The following is a 20336-nucleotide window of genomic DNA, read 5'->3' as shown; positions in this document are numbered from 1 at the left end:
TTCAGGCTCACATCCTGTTGGACTGTGGAGACGACAACATCTGTAAACCCGATCTGAGGCTGTCGGTGACGAGGTGGGAGACGTCCTGCAGACTTACGAGTTTAAAACATCTCAAATGGAATCAGACAGTTAGAAATGATACAAATAAGTGTTTACGTTACTTTGTTGTCATAGCGACCACCAACAGATCTACATCGGAGACGACAACGCTCTGACTCTGCAGATCAGCGCTGAGAATCAGGGAGAGGGAGCGTACGAGGCCGAGCTGCACGTCTACCCTCCACAGCAGGCCGACTTCACCGGGGTCGGAGCTGTTCGCAGCCAGGTAACTACACCTGCACCTGTGACTACACCTGCACCTGTAACTACATCTGTACCTGTAACTACACCTGCACCTGTAACCACACCTGCACCTGTAACTACACAGAAGCTCAGAACTCAGAACTATTTTCTGGGAAAACAGTTCTGAACTGGTTCTGATCTGGTTCTGTTATGGTTCTGATCTGATTCTTATATGATTCTGATCTGGTTCTGATCTGGCCCAGACTCTCAACAGGTTGTCCTGCGCCTACAAGAAGGAGAACCAGACCAAGATGGTGGTGTGTGACCTGGGAAACCCCATGAAGGGAGGAACCAAGGTCAGTGATCACATGACTGATCCGGACACAGTTGGGCTGTCAGGAGCAGATCCGATGTGCTGCTGGTGGAGCGGGTCACAGAGGTTTCACTGATGAAGACGAGTTAGGACAGAAATGAGAGGAAGCAGACGGAGGAGCTGACAGTCGGAAGTCAAACAGCAGCTCTAGATTTAAACAGCAAGTTCTGAAGATCAGTTTGTTACAGAACTAGAACTTAAGGTACCAGTTCATGTGGTATTTATGGAGATGGTTCTGCTACATGAGCTGTGACGATCATCAGACTAACATGTTCACACTCTGTTCTGATCCATCATGCAGCACTTTGATATTCTGTCATGTTTCTGACTCTGCTCTCCTCTCTGTCTCCTGCTGCTTCCTGATTGGTCCGCTGCTGTCTGTCTCTGTGCTGTGATTGGTCAGGTGCTGGCAGAGTTGAGGTTCAGTGTTCACCAGCTGTCAGAGGAGGACACGTCAGTGAAGTTTGACCTGCAGATCGTCAGGTACGGTCCTGTCACATGACATCCATCATCACCTTCCTCGTGTGACTGCAGCTCACTTCCTGTTTGTCCGTCTGCTAATGTGATTGGATGAGATTATTTAATGATTTAGTGATTTAAAGATTTAATGATTTAGTGATTTAATGATTTAATGATTTAAAGATTTAATGATTTAACGATTTAAAGATTTAACGATTTAAAGATTTAACGATTTAAAGATTTAACGATTTAGTGATTTAAAGATTTAGTGATTTAAAGATTTAGTGATTTAAAGATTTAATGATTTAGTGATTTAACGATTTAGTGATTTAAAGATTTAGTGATTTAAAGATTTAGTGATTTAAAAATTTAATGATTTAAAAATTTAATGATTTAGTGATTTAAAGATTTAATGATTTAGTGATTTAAAAATTTAATGATTTAGTGATTTAAAGATTTAATGATTTAATGATTTAGTGATTTAATGATTTAGTGATTTAATGATTTAATGATTTAGTGATTTAAAAATTTAGTGATTTAAAGATTTAGTGATTTAATGATTTAAAGATTTAGTGATTTAAAGATTTAGTGATTTAAAGATTTAGTGATTTAAAGATTTAAAGATTTAGTGATTTAATGATTTAGTGATTTAAAGATTTAGTGATTTAATGATTTAGTGATTTAAAGATTTAAAGATTTAGTGATTTAATGACTCTTGTAGAGTTTATAAATGTTATCAGACTGAACAGATCAGATTCAGTGTTTCACAGCTGCTTCTGATGGAAAATTGTGTCTCTGTCCTCTCTGCGTCACATGATGTGGTAGTTATCTGCAGCTGTGTGTGTTGATGACATCATCAGTATCAGTGCCACAGACTGCAGATCAATGAAGCGGCAGCTGAATCTTCTCTGTTCGTTTCCTCATAAACTAAAGTTAAACTTCTTCTTCAGTCACTTTGATGGGTTAGGGTTAGCTGCTGACCCTCAAACAGCTGTCATCTGTTTATAAAGAAGAATCTGTCCAATCAGAGCAGAGTATGTTAATGAGCTGCTGACCCTCAAACAGCTGTCATCTGTTTATAAAGAAGAATCTGTCCAATCAGAGCAGAGTATGTTAATAAGCTCCACACATCAGCATTCATGACAGCAGAGCAGTTTGTCTCCTGACGCTCATTTACATAACAAAAAGTCTGTGTGTGTGTGTCTGTGTGTTTGTGTGTGTGTGAGAGAGAGTGGGATAGAGAGAGGTATGTTAATGACAGGGTTGTGTTGCTCTGAGTGTTGATGTGCAGGAAGAGAAGAAGTGAGATGGTATTAAAGCAGATCTGCAGGACTCACAGGCAGCAGCGCCCCCTGTGGCTGCTTCTATAACAGCAGCAACACAACCTCACATCACTGATCTGACATCTGTTTACACATGATGACATGTGATGAAGATGATGGTGATGATGAAGATGATGGTGATGGTGATGATGAAGATGAAGGTGATGAAGATGATGGTGATGATGAAGATGGTGATGAAGATGATGATGGTGATGAAGATGATGGTGGTGATGGTGATGATGAAGATGAAGGTGATGAAGATGATGGTGATGAAGATGAAGATGATGATGTGATGATGATGATGAGATGGTGATGATGATGAAGATGATGGTGATGATGGTGATGATGATGATGGTGATGAAGATGATGGTGATGATGGTGGTGATGGTGATGATGAAGATGAAGGTGATGAAGATGATGGTGATGATGAAGATGTGATGAAGATGATGATGGTGATGAAGATGATGGTGGTGATGGTGATGATGAAGATGAAGGTGATGAAGATGATGGTGATGATGAAGATGGTGATGAAGATGATGATGGTGATGAAGATGGTGATGAAGATGATGATGGTGATGAAGATGGTGATGAAGATGGTGATGAAGATGATGGTGATGAAGATGATGGTGGTGATGGTGATGATGAAGATGATGATGGTGATGAAGATGATGGTGGTGATGGTGATGATGAAGATGAAGGTGATGAAGATGATGGTGATGATGAAGATGGTGATGAAGATGATGATGGTGATGAAGATGATGGTGGTGATGGTGATGATGAAGATGAAGGTGATGAAGATGATGGTGATGATGATGAAGATGAAGATGATGATGTGATGATGATGATGAGATGATGATGATGATGAAGATGGTGATGAAGATGATGGTGATGATGAAGATGGTGATGAAGATGATGGTGATGATGGTGATGAAGATGATGATAATGATGGTGATGATGGTGATGATGGTGATGATGAAGATGAACGTGATGATGATGATGATGAAGATGATGATGATGATGGTGATGATGGTGATGTTTGTGTTTCAGCTCTAATCAGTTCAACAACACCAGTCCGCGAGTCCCCAGCGTCACCAAACTGGCTGTCCTCGCTAAGGTCTCCATAAGAGGGTAACACACGCATACACACACACACACACAAACATAAACACACACGCACACACACACACAAACATAAACACACACACACACAAACATAAACACACACACACACACACACACACACAGAACATCTGTGTTGTGTCATTAAAGCTTCTATAATCTGTGTTTTCTTACGAACAGTAGATGACATGATTTAAATGGACTTTGAGCTCAGTGTTCTGGTTCACTCTGTATGGATCCACTGAACACGTCCGGTTCTGACGGACACAGTGAGAGACCAGCAGGTGGTTCTGGTATCATGTCAGTATGAACTGTAGCAGAAGTGCCTACAGATGTTTTATCAGTGACAGAGACGTTTAGATGATACAGAGATGGCTTTATAATCTGTCAGTGTGACTGTAGTAGTGTGTCTTCTTTATATTATCTTTGTGTGTGTGTGTGTGTGTGTGTGTGTGTGTGTTGTCAGGACGTCCTCTCCTGGTCAGGTTCTTCTTCCCATCGCTAACTGGAAACCTAAAGAGCCTCCTGTGGTGGGAGACGACATCGGACCACAGATAGTTCACGTCTATGAGGTACACACACACACACACACACACACACACACACACACATATAGTCACTGTATATATCAGTGTGTATAAAGTCAGATCCAATGTGAAAATAAATAAGAAGAAATAATAGTAACCTGTGAATCAGCTGGTCTGAAGTGACTGTACACACTGTGGTCCGGTCAGAAGATGGTGCTGTACGCTGTATTAACAGGAGAAGAGGGACTGTGTGCATGGAGCTCTTCTTCTTCTTCTTCTTCTTCTTCTTCTTCTTCTTGTAAAACATCTGAGATCATGAATCAAACGTTCTGTTTGAATGAAGATTCTGGTGTTTGTCAGACTGCAGTTATTCAGTCTGAACCGTTTCACAGGAGGACATAACAGACCAGAGTTCAGCACATGATTGATTTAATCAATAATCAATAACCGTGTCTGCTCTCAGCTGCTGAACAATGGGCCCAGTACATTCAGTAAGGCCTCTCTGGAGGTGGAGTGGCCGTACCAGTTCAAGAACGGCTCGCTGCTCTACATCACCAAGTACGAGACTGAAGGACCAATCAACTGCACCACTGACATGGAGATTAACCCCCTGAACGTCTCTGTGAGCAGGACACACACACACCTGTACACACACCTGTACACAGAAACATATGAACATGAACATAAAGAACCACTTCATTGGCAGAACAACATGCCACGTCATAAACTATAAAATACAAAGCGTTGAATGTTCATGTCTGAGAGTCACTTTATGATCAATGATTGGCTTCAAACCTGACGACAAATCACAAGACTGATTTTAATAAGTGTGTGTGTGTGTGCGTGTGTGTGCGTGCGTGTGCGTGTGTGTGTGTGTGTAGAACCCACTCTCCTCGGGGAAGAACACCAGCAGCGGGACTCCACCCAGAGAACGAGAGACGGAGGGACGGAACAGAAACCACGTCCGCAAGAGAGACCTGGAGTCCAGAGACACACAGAGTGATCTGCAGACGCTGGTACACACACACACACATGCACGCACACGCACGCACACACACACACACACACACACACACACACACACACACACCTGATCTGATCTTGTATTAATACTTTAGCTATAGTATCTATATGCACCTGTTACTGTTGATGTTCCATGTATTAAACTTTACTATAATTCAGTTTGTGACATGAGGACAGCTAACTCAGCTGACTCAGCTAACTCAGCTGACTCAGCTAACTCAGCTGACTCAGCTAACTCAGCTAACTCAGCTGACTCAGCTAACTCAGCTAACTCAGCTAACTCAGCTGACTCAGCTAACTCAGCTAACTCAGCTAACTCAGTTTCCAACAGGGAAATAAAGGTTTATTCATAAGATGTTTATATGCCATCTTCTCATGTCTCCTGACTGTGTGTGAACCACTTTATACATCCGACAACCACATGATGAGATGTGATAGCTTCCTCTGGTTTGAACTCTCCGTCCAATCACAGCTCGGCCCTGTGAGGACGACTTGTCATTGGTCAACAGGTGAACTCTTGTATTGATTTCAATTTCAAGGCTTAGCACAGGTAGACACACCTGTGACTGGATCCATGTTGGTGCGGTCAGATCAGCTGTGATGTTGTTTGTACAACAAGCTGTAAACAAATGAAAGATGTCAGCATGTTGTTGGTGTACATCATGATGACATCATGATGACATCACACAGATCATGTACGTGTCACAGAAAATGTCAAGCAGCAGAAACAAGAAACCAAACATCATCTGAATAAATCTGACACACAACTGAAACACGTGTGTGCGTGTGTGTGTGTGTGTGTGTGTGTGTGTGTGTAGGACTGCTCTACAGCAGAGTGTCTGAGGCTCAGGTGTCAGGTGGGTCGTCTGGAGAGGAGGAAGAACGCCATCCTGTTCATCTACTCCCGCCTGGCTGTCAACAACTTCCTCAGGGTAAACAAACAAACAAACAAACACCTGGTTGTTGGTGTTGGGGCTGATGTGACGACAGTAAAATGTCGTAATGAATCCAACATCTGAACAAACAGAAACTATCAGATTGATGCTGAGTGTAAAGAAGTTGATCTGACTGATCACATGTATTGATGATGTCATCCTGATGGATTCATTCTGAACTGTGTGTTTCTTAAAGCAGAACCTGAATGAGTTATTGATCAGTCATAAAAACAACAATCTCACAGAAGAACTGTTTCCTGGTAACTGCCTGGAGTCTGCTGGTTGCCTGGCAACTGGTCCCAGGTGTTGGTGTTTGTACAGATGACACATAAAAGGTGGTCAGAAGTTTTTTCAGTATCAGAGTAATCTATTACATATAGATTACAGTGCAGACAGGAGCTGCTAACAACTGACTACATGTACACAAATAAAGGATAAACAACAGTGTAGTATGTGTGTGGGGGTGTGTCTGTGTCTGTCAGTCATGTGACTCTGTGTGTGTTTGTTTGTTTTCAGACTGAGAATCAGAACCGATCATATGTGGTCCGATCCACGGCCTCCTTCACTGTCATCGAGATGCCCTACAAGAACCTGGAACTAGAGCTACCATCCAACAGTACCAGCGTAAGACACACACACACACACACACACACACACACACACATACACTGACACACACACACACACACAGACACACACACACAGACACACACACACACACACACATACACTGACACACACACACACACACACACACATACACTGACACACACACACACACACACACACACACATACACTGACACACACACACACACACACAGACACACACACTCCAGTCTGTTCTCACGTCACTCGTTATCAGACCATTTGTTTCTTGCACGTTACTACCAACTGTGTTAATGCTGCTGCTGTGTGTGTGTGTGTGTGTGTGTGTGTGTGTGTGTGTGTGTGTGTGTGTGTGTGTGTGTGTGTCTTCAGGTGAGTGTGTCGGTGGTGTGGGTGGCTGAGCCTCCTCCGTCGGTCCCTGGGTGGGTCGTGGCTCTGGCCGTGCTGGCTGGACTGCTGCTGCTGGCTCTGCTCATCTTCATCATGTACAAGGTCAGACACTCACAGGTCACTGTAACATGCTGCAGTGGAATGTAACTAAGTACTTTTACTCAGGTACAGTGCTGAGGTACACTGCCTCCACCCTTGAAGAAGGGAAAAGAGCCAATTCACCAAATCATTCTCAGATAACAGCTGTAATGGTTGAAGGATCTTGGATCCTTGACAGAGTCAAGGTTGGCAACATTCACTCTTGTACAATATTAAATAGACAGAATGAAGATTCAAAAGTCTTTTATTTAACACAAAGATGAAAACACACAATCTAACTAACATGTACTATATACAGGCGTGTGTGTGTGTGTGTGTGTGTGTGTGTGTGTGTGTGTGTGTGTGTGTGTGTGTGTCTGGCAGAACAAAGAAACAATGGTGGTTCTCACATCATGTGCTCACTGATATCACATCTGGGTGTGATATGCTCCAGGCTGAAGGTGTGTGTGTGTGTGTGTGTGTGTGTGTGTGTATGTGTGTGTGTGTGTGTGTGTGTGTGTGTGTGTGTGTGTGTGTTTCAGCTGGAGGGGCACTGATGAAGGTGTCATGCATCAGAGACTGGGAACACTGGGCAGAATATATATATTCTGGGTTAGGTTGAGGAGGACTTCAGTCAGGGTCAGTCAGGAACTGTTCACATCTTCTGAGTAGAGAGGGAGTTAACCTTCCTTCAAGGGAGGAGTGTGAATCAGAGTAACCAGAATCACATTGGCTTAACGACTGTGGTGGGGAAAAACATTCTGACCTAAGCCTTAACAACTCCTCCTTGTGTGAGCAAAGATCTAACTCGAGGCTGGTTTGCCTGTGGAAGATCAGAAGAAAACATCTTAACCGGCCTGTGGATGTGGTCTGCACATCACACCCGTCCTTAAGTAGGGACTGTATCTCTTCATTGCACTCACTGAGAATTAACCTGCTAATGACTTCAGGGCAGCCAGGTTTTACACTCTGTGCCAGGGAAGAAATAAATCACTCTACACAGGGGCTCTCCAATGTTAAACAAGTTGTCCAACAACAATCAGTGTGGTTGGCTATGGTGTTGCTTTGGCAGACACTGTGTAGTGTAGCTTGGGGAGTACACTATTCTAACCAAACTGTGTTATGGCCTACACTATAGGGGGTAGCTTCCTGTGGTGGAGGAGTGGCTACGACACAATCTAGTGGCTCTTGTGGGCATACAGATTGGGGCCAATAAAGATAAACACAGTTTATAACTTTGCCTTCCAAACTTTCAACATGCACTAACTGGAATGCAGGGCAGTAACAGTCAGAGGATTGTCTCTTAAAGTTGACTCGGACTGAAACACGTGGTAGTAACAGCTAAGTACAAAACTTCTGTTTCACAGGGCTGGTAGCACACTGTGGCTCTATCTCCAGCTCTACTTCTTACTCAGGCTGAAATGCAAGGCAGTGACAGCCACATATAAACTTCTATGTATCACAGGGCCGGTGGCACGCTGTGATTAACATGAGGAACACTTGAATTGTCATCAAATTATGACAGCTTGAGTAGAATGCAACAAATACAGGATATTCAAATGCTGAACTGAAATTCTTAGTTTCTACAGAGCACTTTCAACTTGAATCGATAGCAGCAATAGCAAATGGCTCAAAGTGGCAGTTAATAACGTAAAAGATTTTGGTTAATCAAATGGGTTATGAATTTGATTGATAAATCAATTCCACACTGCAACCGTTTGTAAGTACAAATCCACGTCTACTCCTGTAGTAGATTAGTGGGGTTAAATGTAAAGACTTTTGGCTAAAGGGTTCAAATTTTAGCACTGTCCAAATTATGCTGAAATTAGATATAATAACGTTTATGAATGATTGCCAACAGTGCACTGCCTCACACGGGGCACCATATGTAGTGCTTCATGCAACATTAATAGGGGTTTTGGGTTAAATTTGTCTATCAATAATAATGAATGATTATCAGGGATAATTATTAATTATGATTAATAATAAGATCCAATTTACATTAGATCACCTCGGGGCACCACCCTTGAAGAAGAGAAAAGAGCCAATTCACCAAATCAGTCTTATAAAAAGGTACTAAACTGTCAGTTTGTAGCTCTGATTAATAATTAACTTAATAACTACAACCAAAATTACCATAACAGCTGTAACGGTTGAAGGATTTTGGATCCTTGACAGAGTCGAGGTTGGCAACATTAACTCTTGTGGGTGTGATATGCGTCAGGCTGAAGGAGTGTGTGTATGTGTGTGTGTGTGTGTGTGTGTGTGTGTGTGATGTGACGTGATGGCAGGTTATACAAGATGGTTAGTTGCATGCAAAGACTGAGACTGTGTGTGAAGCATCATTCAGCTAACATCAAAATTAGCCGTGTAGCAAAGCAAACTACCAATAACCTGACATGAGATCACAATAACACCCAAACAGTGAACAAACACATAGATTGAACACACGTGCATTACATCAACCAGAGTTAAAAGTCCTGTGCTTAGCCATGCTATGCTGTGTGCTATCTAGGCCCAGTTCAACGTTACCAGTCTTTGAAGAAGAGGTGCTGGTGGTTCCTTGGCTCATGAGCCAAGCAGGAGAAGGTTGTAATTCCAATGTTGAACAATGCTGTTCTTGCTGTGCAAAGTTTGATAAAAGACAGCAGGTGGAGGAAACTGGTCGCTCCTTTCCTTTGCAGGGATAGCAGCTTGGTGCTAACTTACTCCATGTTCCTCAGATTGTGGAGTTAGCTGGTAAGCTTTGCGTCACAGCTGTTGGTGTTAACTGGTCTGGAATACTAGCAGGACCTCATGTTGCTGCAGTGAGGAGAAGTTCTTTGGACCTGCTGGAAATGTAGCTTGCAGCTCTCAGCAGCTGTCGGGCCCAGAAGAGCCCAGGAGAAGAGAACTTGAGGGCAGGCGGCCCTGTGGGGAGAGAAGTGGAGAAGAGAGAGAACAAAGGAAGCAGCTGGAGTTTTGACTATCTGGTCAGAGGGGGTCTGTCACCCTGACCAATAGTAGCTCAAGGCTGAATTTGCACATAGGTGTGAAGACTGGGGAATTCTGGGAAACTGAGTTCAGTTCAGTCTATTTTGAAATCCACAGTGAACAACTTCATCTGTGGGTCCCAACACTTTACTGATACTTTTGATACTTAAGTACATTTAACATCAGATACTTTAAGACTTTTACTCGACTTTTACTTTTACTTGATACAAAAGTAATATTTTAATACCATGTCTTTACTGGATTTTGACTGTTGGGAACTTTTTAAACACTGTATCAGTCACAAAAAGTTAATGTACAGAAATGAAGTACTCTGTAATTAGAGGACAGAGTCCTTATGTAGTAGTTTAAATTTACTCTTTAAATTTACTCTATGTGATGTTTGTTTGTCTTAATGTCGTCTTCCTCTTCTTCTTCTTCCTCTTCCTGTTTAGTTGGGTTTCTTTAAGAGAGTGCGCCCCCCACAGGAGGACTGCACTGAGAAGGAGCAGCTGCAGCCAGAAGAGAATGGAAACGCTGATGCCTAGAGGAGGAGGAGGAGCAAGAGGAGGAGGAGGAGCAGAAAGAGGGTGAGGAGGAAGCGAAGGAGGAGGAGCAGGAGGATGAGCGCCCCCCCTCTGTATGATCAGAGAACTTCAGGGTAAAAATGGCCGACAGGAGAGCTTCACTGTATCACTGTAGAGTCTGATAGAGGTTCTGGTTGAGGTTCTGGTTGAGGTTTTAATGAGCATTTAGTTTTTTATTAATCATTTTGTGTTTGTGCCAAAAGAGAAACTCCACCAGACAACACCGGTCCCACAGTTAAAGGACAAGTTCAACCTTTATTAGCTTTGTTACTGAGTGTCACATGTTCAGACTCTCAGGTTAGCTTAGCTTAGCATCAAGACAGCAGCTTTAACAGTCCTGATGAACTTGTCTGTTTAATTAGTGTGATCATCACAGTGCAGAACCATCAGCTGACTGGTTTACAGAGGGTTCTGTTGTGGACTGTTGCACACAAACACAGCTTACACTGTGATCTGAAGTGTTTCATGACCCAATCAGTGACTTCAGAGCTGCTGGTTGGCTGGTTTTGAACAGAACCAGGTAAATGTTGAACTACTTCTTTAACAAATGACCAGGAACGCTTCATGGGTCAAAACTCTGATCATCTGTGTTTGTTCCAACATGTTAATGAGGCACTAGAGAAATGTTTGGCCTGAGATTTAATTTGCACATTTTCTGTCCGGACCCAAACTGATTGATGAACTGTGGGTGTGTGTTGCCCACAAAGTCCAGAACTGCTGATAAATTCAAGTTATTATATAACCTGGCCTGATCAATAACACTGAGCCCTGATCAATAACACTGAGGCTCCTCTCCATTAGCTTCCACAAAGTGCTGACTCGTCTTCCCATAAAATATTAAGATCCACTGAAGAAGAAAACAAGCCAACTTATTAAAAATAAACCAGGAGAACAAAATTACTGCTAGCTGAGCTGAGTGTCACTGAGGAGTGAGTGAGTTTATGAAGCAAAGGATTGTGGGTACGTGACGTGCTCAGTGACGCCAATATGAAATATGTCATCAGCAGTAAGTGACCTGAGATCAGCTGTCTGTAGTTTCTGATACAGGTGGTTCAGTTTGTAGTGGTGATGATGGTGATGATGATGGTGATGATGGTGATGATGATGGTGATGATGGTGGTGATGGTGATGATGATGATGAGTGTTACAGTAATATATTACTGATATATTCACCGTTTTCCTGCTGTGTGTGTGTGGGAGCTTTTTCTTGGGGGTTTTTCACTGTTTGTTAATATTTTTGAATCAGAGCGTCCGTTTCATTTCAATCATGAGTTTACAACCTTTTGTTTTTTCATTTGATGTTTGTTTGAAAATCAATGCAGCGATGAGTTTATGATCTACTTTGTAAAACTGACTGCTGACTAAGCCCCGCCCCTTAGTACTGATGTCCAATCAGAGTGAGGCAGGACAGGTCTGTCACTGTAACAGCAGTTTGTATCTGCAGTAACTGAAACTGAATTCATTAGCATGTCTGCTAGCTATCTGACTACCTACAGTGCAACTGAGCATTATATCCAAGGTTAAGAGTTAGCATAGCATAAGCTAACAACTTAAGTTTGTTGGGTTACTAGTAAAAACAACAACGTCCACTGTGTAGTTTTTCTCACTGTGTGGTAGAGATGCAATCAGAGTTTAAGCTAACATTAGCGGCTCTGTCCCGATCCTGATCAGCTAATGTTAGCTAAGACAGTAAGCTATCGGCTCCATCTGTTAGCATGATAACATGTAGCCATCAAATGTATATGTGTATATATATATATATATCTATATATATATATATATAGATATATATATATATATACATATATATATATATATATATATATATATATATATATATATATATATATATTTTAAGTTAGCATGAAACAGTTAGTGGAGCGTTTTCATGCAAATATCCTTTTAGAAAAATAATTTTCCAGGAAATGAAAAACTGAATTATTAAATAATAATAAATTGATTCTTGTGCCAGTGTTGGACCTGATACCGGCCTGAAGGTGAGATAGGTGACACCTTTCACTTACAACCACTCAGCTGGAAACATTAACTTATAAAAAGAACTGGAGAACTGATGGAGCTAACGTTAGCTTGATTAGCATTGTAGCTACACTGATGAACCTGGTCATAATAGAATGGATCATTGTTTTAGGATTGTGATGATCAAATCTGTTGTTATGATTTTAAACTGTGAGAACAGAGAGATTGACAGACATAGGAACAGTAATTAAGGGGCGGGGCTTAGTGAGCAGTCAGTTAGTTCCAGTTATATTTTTCCCTCCCTGCACTGACGCTTGTCTGCTCCTCCGCTTGTTTTGATTTTTTAGTGTTATTTTCTTCAGATTTCAGATCGCGTCTGGCAGCTTTGTCTGAAAGCAGCTCGCTATTTTCTGTGTGCGCGCGCTTCCGAATATATAAACAAACAACAGAAAGTTCCTACAGAATGAATTCACCCATATTGGGTTTTCATCCTGAATTAATGTTTATAGTTTTAAAGATATAATAATCAAATTAACAATCACAATAACACCACAGGAACACGTTATAAACCTTTTTATTTTATTATCCTCCGCCGCCAGTAGAGGTCACTGCTGCACCGTCAAACTATTATTGACTCCTGCTGTCATCACAGATTTACTCCACATATAAACTGTTATTAGTCTGATGAGCTTCTATTGGAGGAAACTTTACTCTTCTGACTGTGATGTCACACCTTCAGTCACTTCCTGTTGACCACAGTGTGAACAGGGTACAAGAGACCACTTCACTTAAGACCAGTGAGATGGGATCTCATTAATAGCTCGTTAAGAGCTCGTTAAGGTGTGAGTCTCCGATAGGACGAGGTGGACATTTCCTCCTGACAGAGCTGCTTCACTGCACTGTTAAACATTAACCCAAGTGTTTAAACTGAACTAATATAAATTGTCACTTCACTTTAAACTCAGTTGAAAATATTCACAGAAGCTCTCAGGACTAAAGTTATGCGTTAAATATGGACAGAAATATTTAATTATTGCTCAATATAATAATTATAATTATTGTTGAATTATTTAGACAGAATAGAATCAGAGGCTAAAATCAAAAAAGTTATTCAATCGTTCCTGATGTAAAGTCTGTCTGTCTGTCTCTCTGTCTCTTTCTCTCTAACATGAGACAATATGGAGTATTTTTGATGTATGTATTCTTTCACTTGGAGAATAAAATTAACTTTTTCATAAAGAGATGATTTCACCTTTGATCTGAAATAAACTGATCTGTTCACATTTTAAACGTGTTTTGTTTGTGTCTCTGAGGAGCAGCTCAGCATCAACACAAATCATAAGATAACATGAGAATGTAAAAGATTTCCAGACACGTTGACCTGTACAGGCTACAGCTATGCTAACAGCTAGCTCAATGTCAGCATGCTAACAGCTAGCTCAATGTCACACAGCTGCCAGCTGTTCACACACAGACACACAGTGGAGTTAAAATATAAAGACTGTTTAAAATATGGACACAATGACAGGAAACACTTCACGGAGTGCAGTTAAAAGTTTATTCTGTTCTGACCAATCATCTGACTACATCTTCATGACGGGGAGACTGTCACTTCCTGCTTCCCTCTGATTGGTCACTGGGTCAGCAGGAAGCTGAGGTCACTTCCTGGGTCAAACTCCACTGAAGGCTTCCCCCTAAAACAGCAAAACAAGTACTGGTGTTACTGGTGTGCTCCCAGAATCCGTGTACCCTTCCTTCTTTCATTTATTCATTTCAGAACCAAATTAAAAAACGGAAAAACAAGTCTGTTTTTCTGTTTTTCTCTTTTAAACCCAGAACGAAAAAACAGGAAAAACAGAATAACACAAAACCACATTCTGTTTTAAAACAAAAACAGAATAACGTGAAAATTAAGTTTTGGATTTTTATTGTTTTGTTATTTTGATATTCTGAAAATTCGGGGAATGCTGGGAGGTTTTTGCGGAGTCAGAGGCGCAGGAAGTGAGCGGGAACGTGGTCTGGAGATAGAGCGTCATGGCAAGCTTTGTCTTTTTCCGGGGGAGTCGCCGGCTCAGCCTGAGGGCTGAATGCCGATCATTACTGATTAAAACACGTAATACTGAACAGTTACAAGGAGGAAAACAACAGAGGCGAAATAAACAAGACGAGGAGGAAAGGTCCGATTCGTTACCGAGCAACCAGAAGATCCTTTGTAGCACTTACCGTCTGCTACACTAACGGAAGACAACACAACACATTTCTATTTCAAAATAAAAGCATTTGTTATTGTAACCTATTATTATAATTATTAATCTATTGTCAGAGAAAAATATTTACAACAATATATAGGCTAATGTTTTCATACTATCACATTTATTTTTACCTGTATAGGCCTACCGGTATGTGAATCGGGCGCGATCGCGCACGTGCGAGCGAGCGAAAGAAGGAGACACCGGGCGTTTACCTGCAAAAACTGAACGGTTAGAAATGAAAAGAGGGAAATCACAGAATATGTCCAGGAGACTCCTCAGGACATGAGGGAGGAAGGATCAGATGGTGGCTCAGGTAGCGATGAGGAAAATATATATGGCTGCACATCTGTCAGCTGCACTGTAAGTAGGTGTAGCCTACACCACGCAGACATTTCTCAAACTTTATTTTGTAGGCTCAGGACAGTCAAGATCATGATTGTATTGGATATAATAGGGTAGCCTAACCTAATAAATCTCTCGGCTGCTGTCCAGTCCGGTAATAACGGGTCTGTGGTGTGTACGCTACGTCATCGCCAGATAGAACAACTGTAACCCTTTCAACTTTCCCGCTCACTTCGTGCGCCTCTGACTCCGCAAAAATCTCCCAGCATTCCCCAAATTTTCAGAATATCAAAATAACAAAACAATAAAAATCCAAAACTTAATTTTCACGTTATTCTGTTTTTGTTTTAAAACAAAATAACAGGCACAAAATGTGGTTTTGTGTTATTCTGTTTTTCCTGTTTTTTCGTTCTGGGTTTAAAAGAGAATAACAGAAAAACAAACTTGTTTTTCCGTTTTTTAATTTGGTTTTGAAACGAAAAAACAAAAGAACGAAGGGTACACGGATTTCCCAGCTTCACTGTGTGTGTGTGTTTGTGTGTTACCTGGTGAACAGTCTGGCGCTGGTGGTTCCCAGCAGGGTGCCGGTGTTTCCCTCCACCAGCAGCATGGAGCCCTCCCTCAGACCCTGAACGTCAACACGACTTTAATTTAAATGTTTGACTGGTGAAGTTTTTGAGCTCGTTGAGACAGAAACATGAAGAACTGATGCAGATGTGAATCTGAACATCGTGTTTCTGTTCTGTAATGTTGACGTTTTAACTTGTTTTTAACTTTAACGTGTTTGTAACTGATGAACTCAATGATGAGTAACTGTCTGTCATTCAGGGGGCTAATGCTAGGTTTCTACTGTTGGCAGTAAGCTAGTTAGCTGAACATGCTAATGATTGGATCTTTAATTAGAGCAGATAAAAACAGTTAAAGGGAAACATGTTAAGATGTCATCAGTGACACTTCCAGCAGATGTTTCACAATAAAAGCATGGCTGTAATGAGCTGTGATGTGTCAGTGAATCTACATTATACTGAATATTTATAAACACAAACATAAACATGTTGATCATGTTTGATTTAAACACAGACGAGTCTCACCAGAACACATGGAGTGTCCGGTTCCTCATGGTACTGAGTGATCCGCTGCTCTCTGGTCTCCTGGACAACAACAACAACAACATGTTTTATAATAAATACAACGTTTTTTTCTTTGTCATCACAATCAGGAGTAAAATGATTCGTCCATTAATCAAAGAGTTAATGATCAATGAGTTATTCTGATAACTGATTTCTGTCTGACATGACTTCATGTTTCTTTGTTTTAGATCACAACAAATGTTTGATACCTTAAAATTATTGATCATGAGAATCACAAAATTACAATCAATACACTTGAACACAAAATGTTCTTCCTGTTTTAATCAATGTAAAGAGACAAATGTAACAATAATAAACAGCTGATTTATAGTGTTCATGTGTCATTCTCTAAAATATTGTTATTATTATTATTATTATTATTATATATGTTATTATTTATATAAAAATAAAACCTGCAATCAAAGTAATCAGTTACTCCAGCTGTTGATTACTCTGCCGACTCACCCCCATGTGGCGGCTCTTGGGGTCATGGTCCAGGTAGTGAGGGTTGATGTTGAAGGGCACGAGGCCGATGGCGGAGAAAGACGGAGGGAAGACGATTGGCATGTCGTTGGTGGTGTTGATGCTGACGGTCGCCACGTTGGTGCCGGCACTTGAGCCCATGTAGGGGATGCCGTCCTACAGAGGAGGGAGGAGACAGTAGAGGAGACAGGAGGATGAAGGTGTGTAAATCTCTTTGTTAATTTAAATGATGTCACTTCCTGTTTGCTGTCAGTCTCAGTGACATCAGAGGACAAGGCTGAGACACTCTGGTTATTAAAGTACGTCAGCTGCTCCTCGGACAACATTCAGCAGCAAGGACCTCGTTTATGAAACTGATCTCAGATCGGATGATGGAGGTTCATCCAGGTCCTGGTACCTGTAAGTTCTGTATCGTAGTCAACTGGACGTGTTTCAGTTTGTTGAAGATGTTTCACCTCTCAGCCAAGAGGCTTCTTCACTTCTAACTAACTGGAGGAGCTGCAGGCTTTAAACTCTGTGTGGGAGTGTCCTTACAGTCCTTACATTTTGAAGAAGACATTTTTGACACTCCCCATTCAGAAATTGCCTCCTTCCAGGCCCAGGGAAACGTGCTTCTAACTGGAGATCTGAATGGACGAACAGGAATCGAACCTGATGTCATGGACCCACAGGACAACAACCATGTATTTGGTGAGGCCCCCCTGTTTACCACACCAACCATCACCCGTCGGGACAACCTCGCCTCTGAAATACATCAAAGTGGCAGGGAGACAGTGCATCTCTGTCGGGCCTTAGGCCCGTACATAGTTAATGGTAGGTTCAGAGGGGACTCTTTAGGGAGATTCACATACTCCTCAGCTCTTGGGTCTAGTGTAGTAGACTATGCAATCACTGACATGGACCCCTCCACTATCAGTGCATTCACTGTCAGACAGCAATCCCCCGTTTCAGACCACAACCAAATAAATGTGTTCTTTAAACTCTCAGATCAAATGAGTGGCACAAAAAGGGAACCCAGCAAGCTGTTTCAATTAAATCCTGCCTACAGATGGGCCCCAGACAGTGGAGACAAACTCATCATGGCCTTGAACTCACCTGATCTGATGAATGACATATCAATATACGACCAAAACCAATATGTCTCTACCAGAGATGGTGTAAACAAGGCCACTGATGATATCAATATGATATTTCATAAGGCAGCTATCAAAGCTGACCTCATCAAACAAAAACAGCCTGTTAAAAGGCAAAACGCTGACAAATGGTTTGATCCAGAATGCAGGACCATCAGAAAAGACCTGAGAAAAATAGCAAATGAAAAACATCGCCAACCAAACAACCCAGCCCTACGCATTAGATACACTGACACTTTAAAGAAATATAAATGTACAATTAGGAACAAAAAACAAAATGATACCCACATGAAACTCGAAGATATTGAGAATGCCATTAATCAGAATCAATTCTGGGATATGTGGAACAAGCTCAACACAAAGCAACAGACATTACTCATCCAAAATGGAGACATCTGGAGAGCACACTTTGAAAATCTGTACAAAGACACACCAATAAATCAAATCAATTCAGATCAGTGTATTATACAAGAAAAACTCCAAACATTAGAAGAAACAGTTAAAGAGAACCAAAACCCTGCTTGATTTCCCAATTACTTGGGAAGAATTGACCACACAGACAAAATGTCTCCAGCCGAGGAAAGCTTGTGGTCCAGACAGCATTAAAAACCAAATGCTCAGATGCAGCAGCCCAGAGCTGCAGGGTGCAGTGCTAAAGCTGTTCAATACTGTGTTACAGTCGGGATGTTTTCCTGACATCTGGTGCAAAGGGCTCATTTCCCCCATTCATAAGAGTGGGGACACATCAGACCCTGATAACTACCGTGGCCTCTGTGTCAGCAGCTGTCCAAGTAAATTATTCTGGAGTATTCTGAATAAAAGAAAACTGGATTTCCTTGACGAACACTCCATCTTGAGTAAAAGTCAAATTGGCTTCCTCCCAAAACACCGCACCACCGCCATGTATATACCCTTCACGCTTTAATTAACAAACATGTTCACTGAACAAAAAGTGGTAAGATATTCACTTGTTTCATTGACTTCAAGAAAGCTTTGGACTCTGTTTGGCATGAAGGGCTCTACTACAGGCTCCTGCACTGTGGTACAGGGGGCAACATGTACCATCTGGTTACATCAATGTGTTTGGAAAATATGTGTGCTGTTAAAATTGGAGACAAACAAACTGAACTCTTCACCCAGAGAAGAGGTGTACGCCAGGGCTGCAACATAAGTCCGACTTTATTTACACAGAAACACACCAACAAATGCATGTAGAGCAGAATGAGGCAGATACCCACTGATAATTAACATTCAACAGAGAACGCTCAACTTTTAACCACCTGAAATCAGCCAGAGACGCCCTCCACTCCAAAGCCTCCAGACTCAAGAGCTGAGCCCAGAAAAGAGCCCCTATGTCAGCTGGTACTGAGGCTGACTGCCCCCTCTCAGACAGTCTGACCAGCCTCACAACAACACTGCTCTCCAAACACCAATCAGAGGAAAGCACATTATAACACAATGTAAAGAAACCTGCCTGGAACATTGGAAAGAAGAAACTAAAAGCCAAAGTGGATCAGAACGTTATCTCGCCCTAAAAAGAGACGATGAAGAGCAGAACATCTCTCTACTGTCAGAGATAGGAAGCAGAGACAGATGCTCACCAAGTGCAGGCTCAGTGACCACAAACTGACCATCCAAACAGGAAGACACAAACAATCACGGCAACCAAAAGACAACACAACATGTGGTCGCTGCTGGACAGGTGAGGCTGAGACAGAGATGCACTTTCTCCTACAATGTAAAGCATTCAACGAAAGCAGGAACATTTATTTTAACAAGTTCAACTCTGTAATCTCAGAGTTCAAAGAGCTGAACCACCTCTCAACATTAAAATACTCCTGGGAGAAGGAGACAGGGCCCTGCTGCCCAATATGTGTCACCATGCACACCTGAGACACACACACACACACACACACACACACACACACACACACTGTATATACTGTATATATAATTAATGTAAATCAATCTTGGTGCTGTGTTTGTGTTCATGTTGTTGTTTGTTATGTTATGTCCGAGTGTTTGGCAACATTGTTGTTAAAACTTTCATGCCAATAAAGCTCCTTTGAATTGAATTTGAATTTGTGTCCTTACAGAGTGTGAGTAGAAGGTAAAAAACGGGACTCCCAAAAATTCAAACGGAAAAGACGGAATTTGGGAAAAAATAAAACGGATTTTTTAGGGCCCTAAGGGTGTGGAAGTGTCCTTACAGAGTGTGGAAGTGTCCTTACAGGCTGTGGAAGTGTCCTTACAGAGTGTGGAAGTGTCCTTACAGAGTGTGACAGTGTCCTTACAGAGTGTGAGAGTGTCCTTACAGAGTGTGACAGTGTCCTTACAGAGTGTGGA

General features: G+C 41.6%; 2 protein-coding genes across 2 annotated transcripts in view; one reads left to right on the top strand and one right to left on the bottom strand.

Annotated features, from left to right (window-relative positions):
• Positions 1-12437, top strand: part of itgav (integrin, alpha V) — a 45049-nt gene extending 32612 nt beyond the window's left edge. The window contains exons 21-32 of the mRNA XM_073473383.1: positions 6-73; positions 175-325; positions 546-638; positions 1059-1138; positions 3484-3564; positions 4022-4127; positions 4546-4704; positions 4964-5098; positions 5924-6037; positions 6557-6664; positions 7021-7140; positions 10542-12437. Coding sequence (XP_073329484.1) covers positions 6-73; positions 175-325; positions 546-638; positions 1059-1138; positions 3484-3564; positions 4022-4127; positions 4546-4704; positions 4964-5098; positions 5924-6037; positions 6557-6664; positions 7021-7140; positions 10542-10634 — 1308 coding nt within the window. The 3' untranslated portion in view covers positions 10635-12437. The remainder of the gene's footprint in view (positions 1-5; positions 74-174; positions 326-545; positions 639-1058; positions 1139-3483; positions 3565-4021; positions 4128-4545; positions 4705-4963; positions 5099-5923; positions 6038-6556; positions 6665-7020; positions 7141-10541) is intronic.
• A 1757-nt stretch (positions 12438-14194) lies between these two features.
• Positions 14195-20336, bottom strand: part of LOC141002372 (alpha-aspartyl dipeptidase) — an 11595-nt gene continuing 5453 nt past the window's right edge. The window contains exons 5-8 of the mRNA XM_073473681.1: positions 16840-17013; positions 16336-16395; positions 15790-15872; positions 14195-14344 (exon numbers count right to left, since the gene is read on the bottom strand). Of these exons, the coding sequence (XP_073329782.1) occupies positions 14284-14344; positions 15790-15872; positions 16336-16395; positions 16840-17013 (378 nt within the window). The 3' untranslated portion in view covers positions 14195-14283. The remainder of the gene's footprint in view (positions 14345-15789; positions 15873-16335; positions 16396-16839; positions 17014-20336) is intronic.

This window comes from Pagrus major, chromosome 9 (genome assembly GCF_040436345.1).
Source record: "Pagrus major chromosome 9, Pma_NU_1.0".
NCBI lineage: Eukaryota > Metazoa > Chordata > Actinopteri > Spariformes > Sparidae > Pagrus > Pagrus major.
The sequence above is the reverse complement of the archived record's forward strand: the minus strand, read 5'-3'. Positions and strand labels throughout refer to the sequence as shown.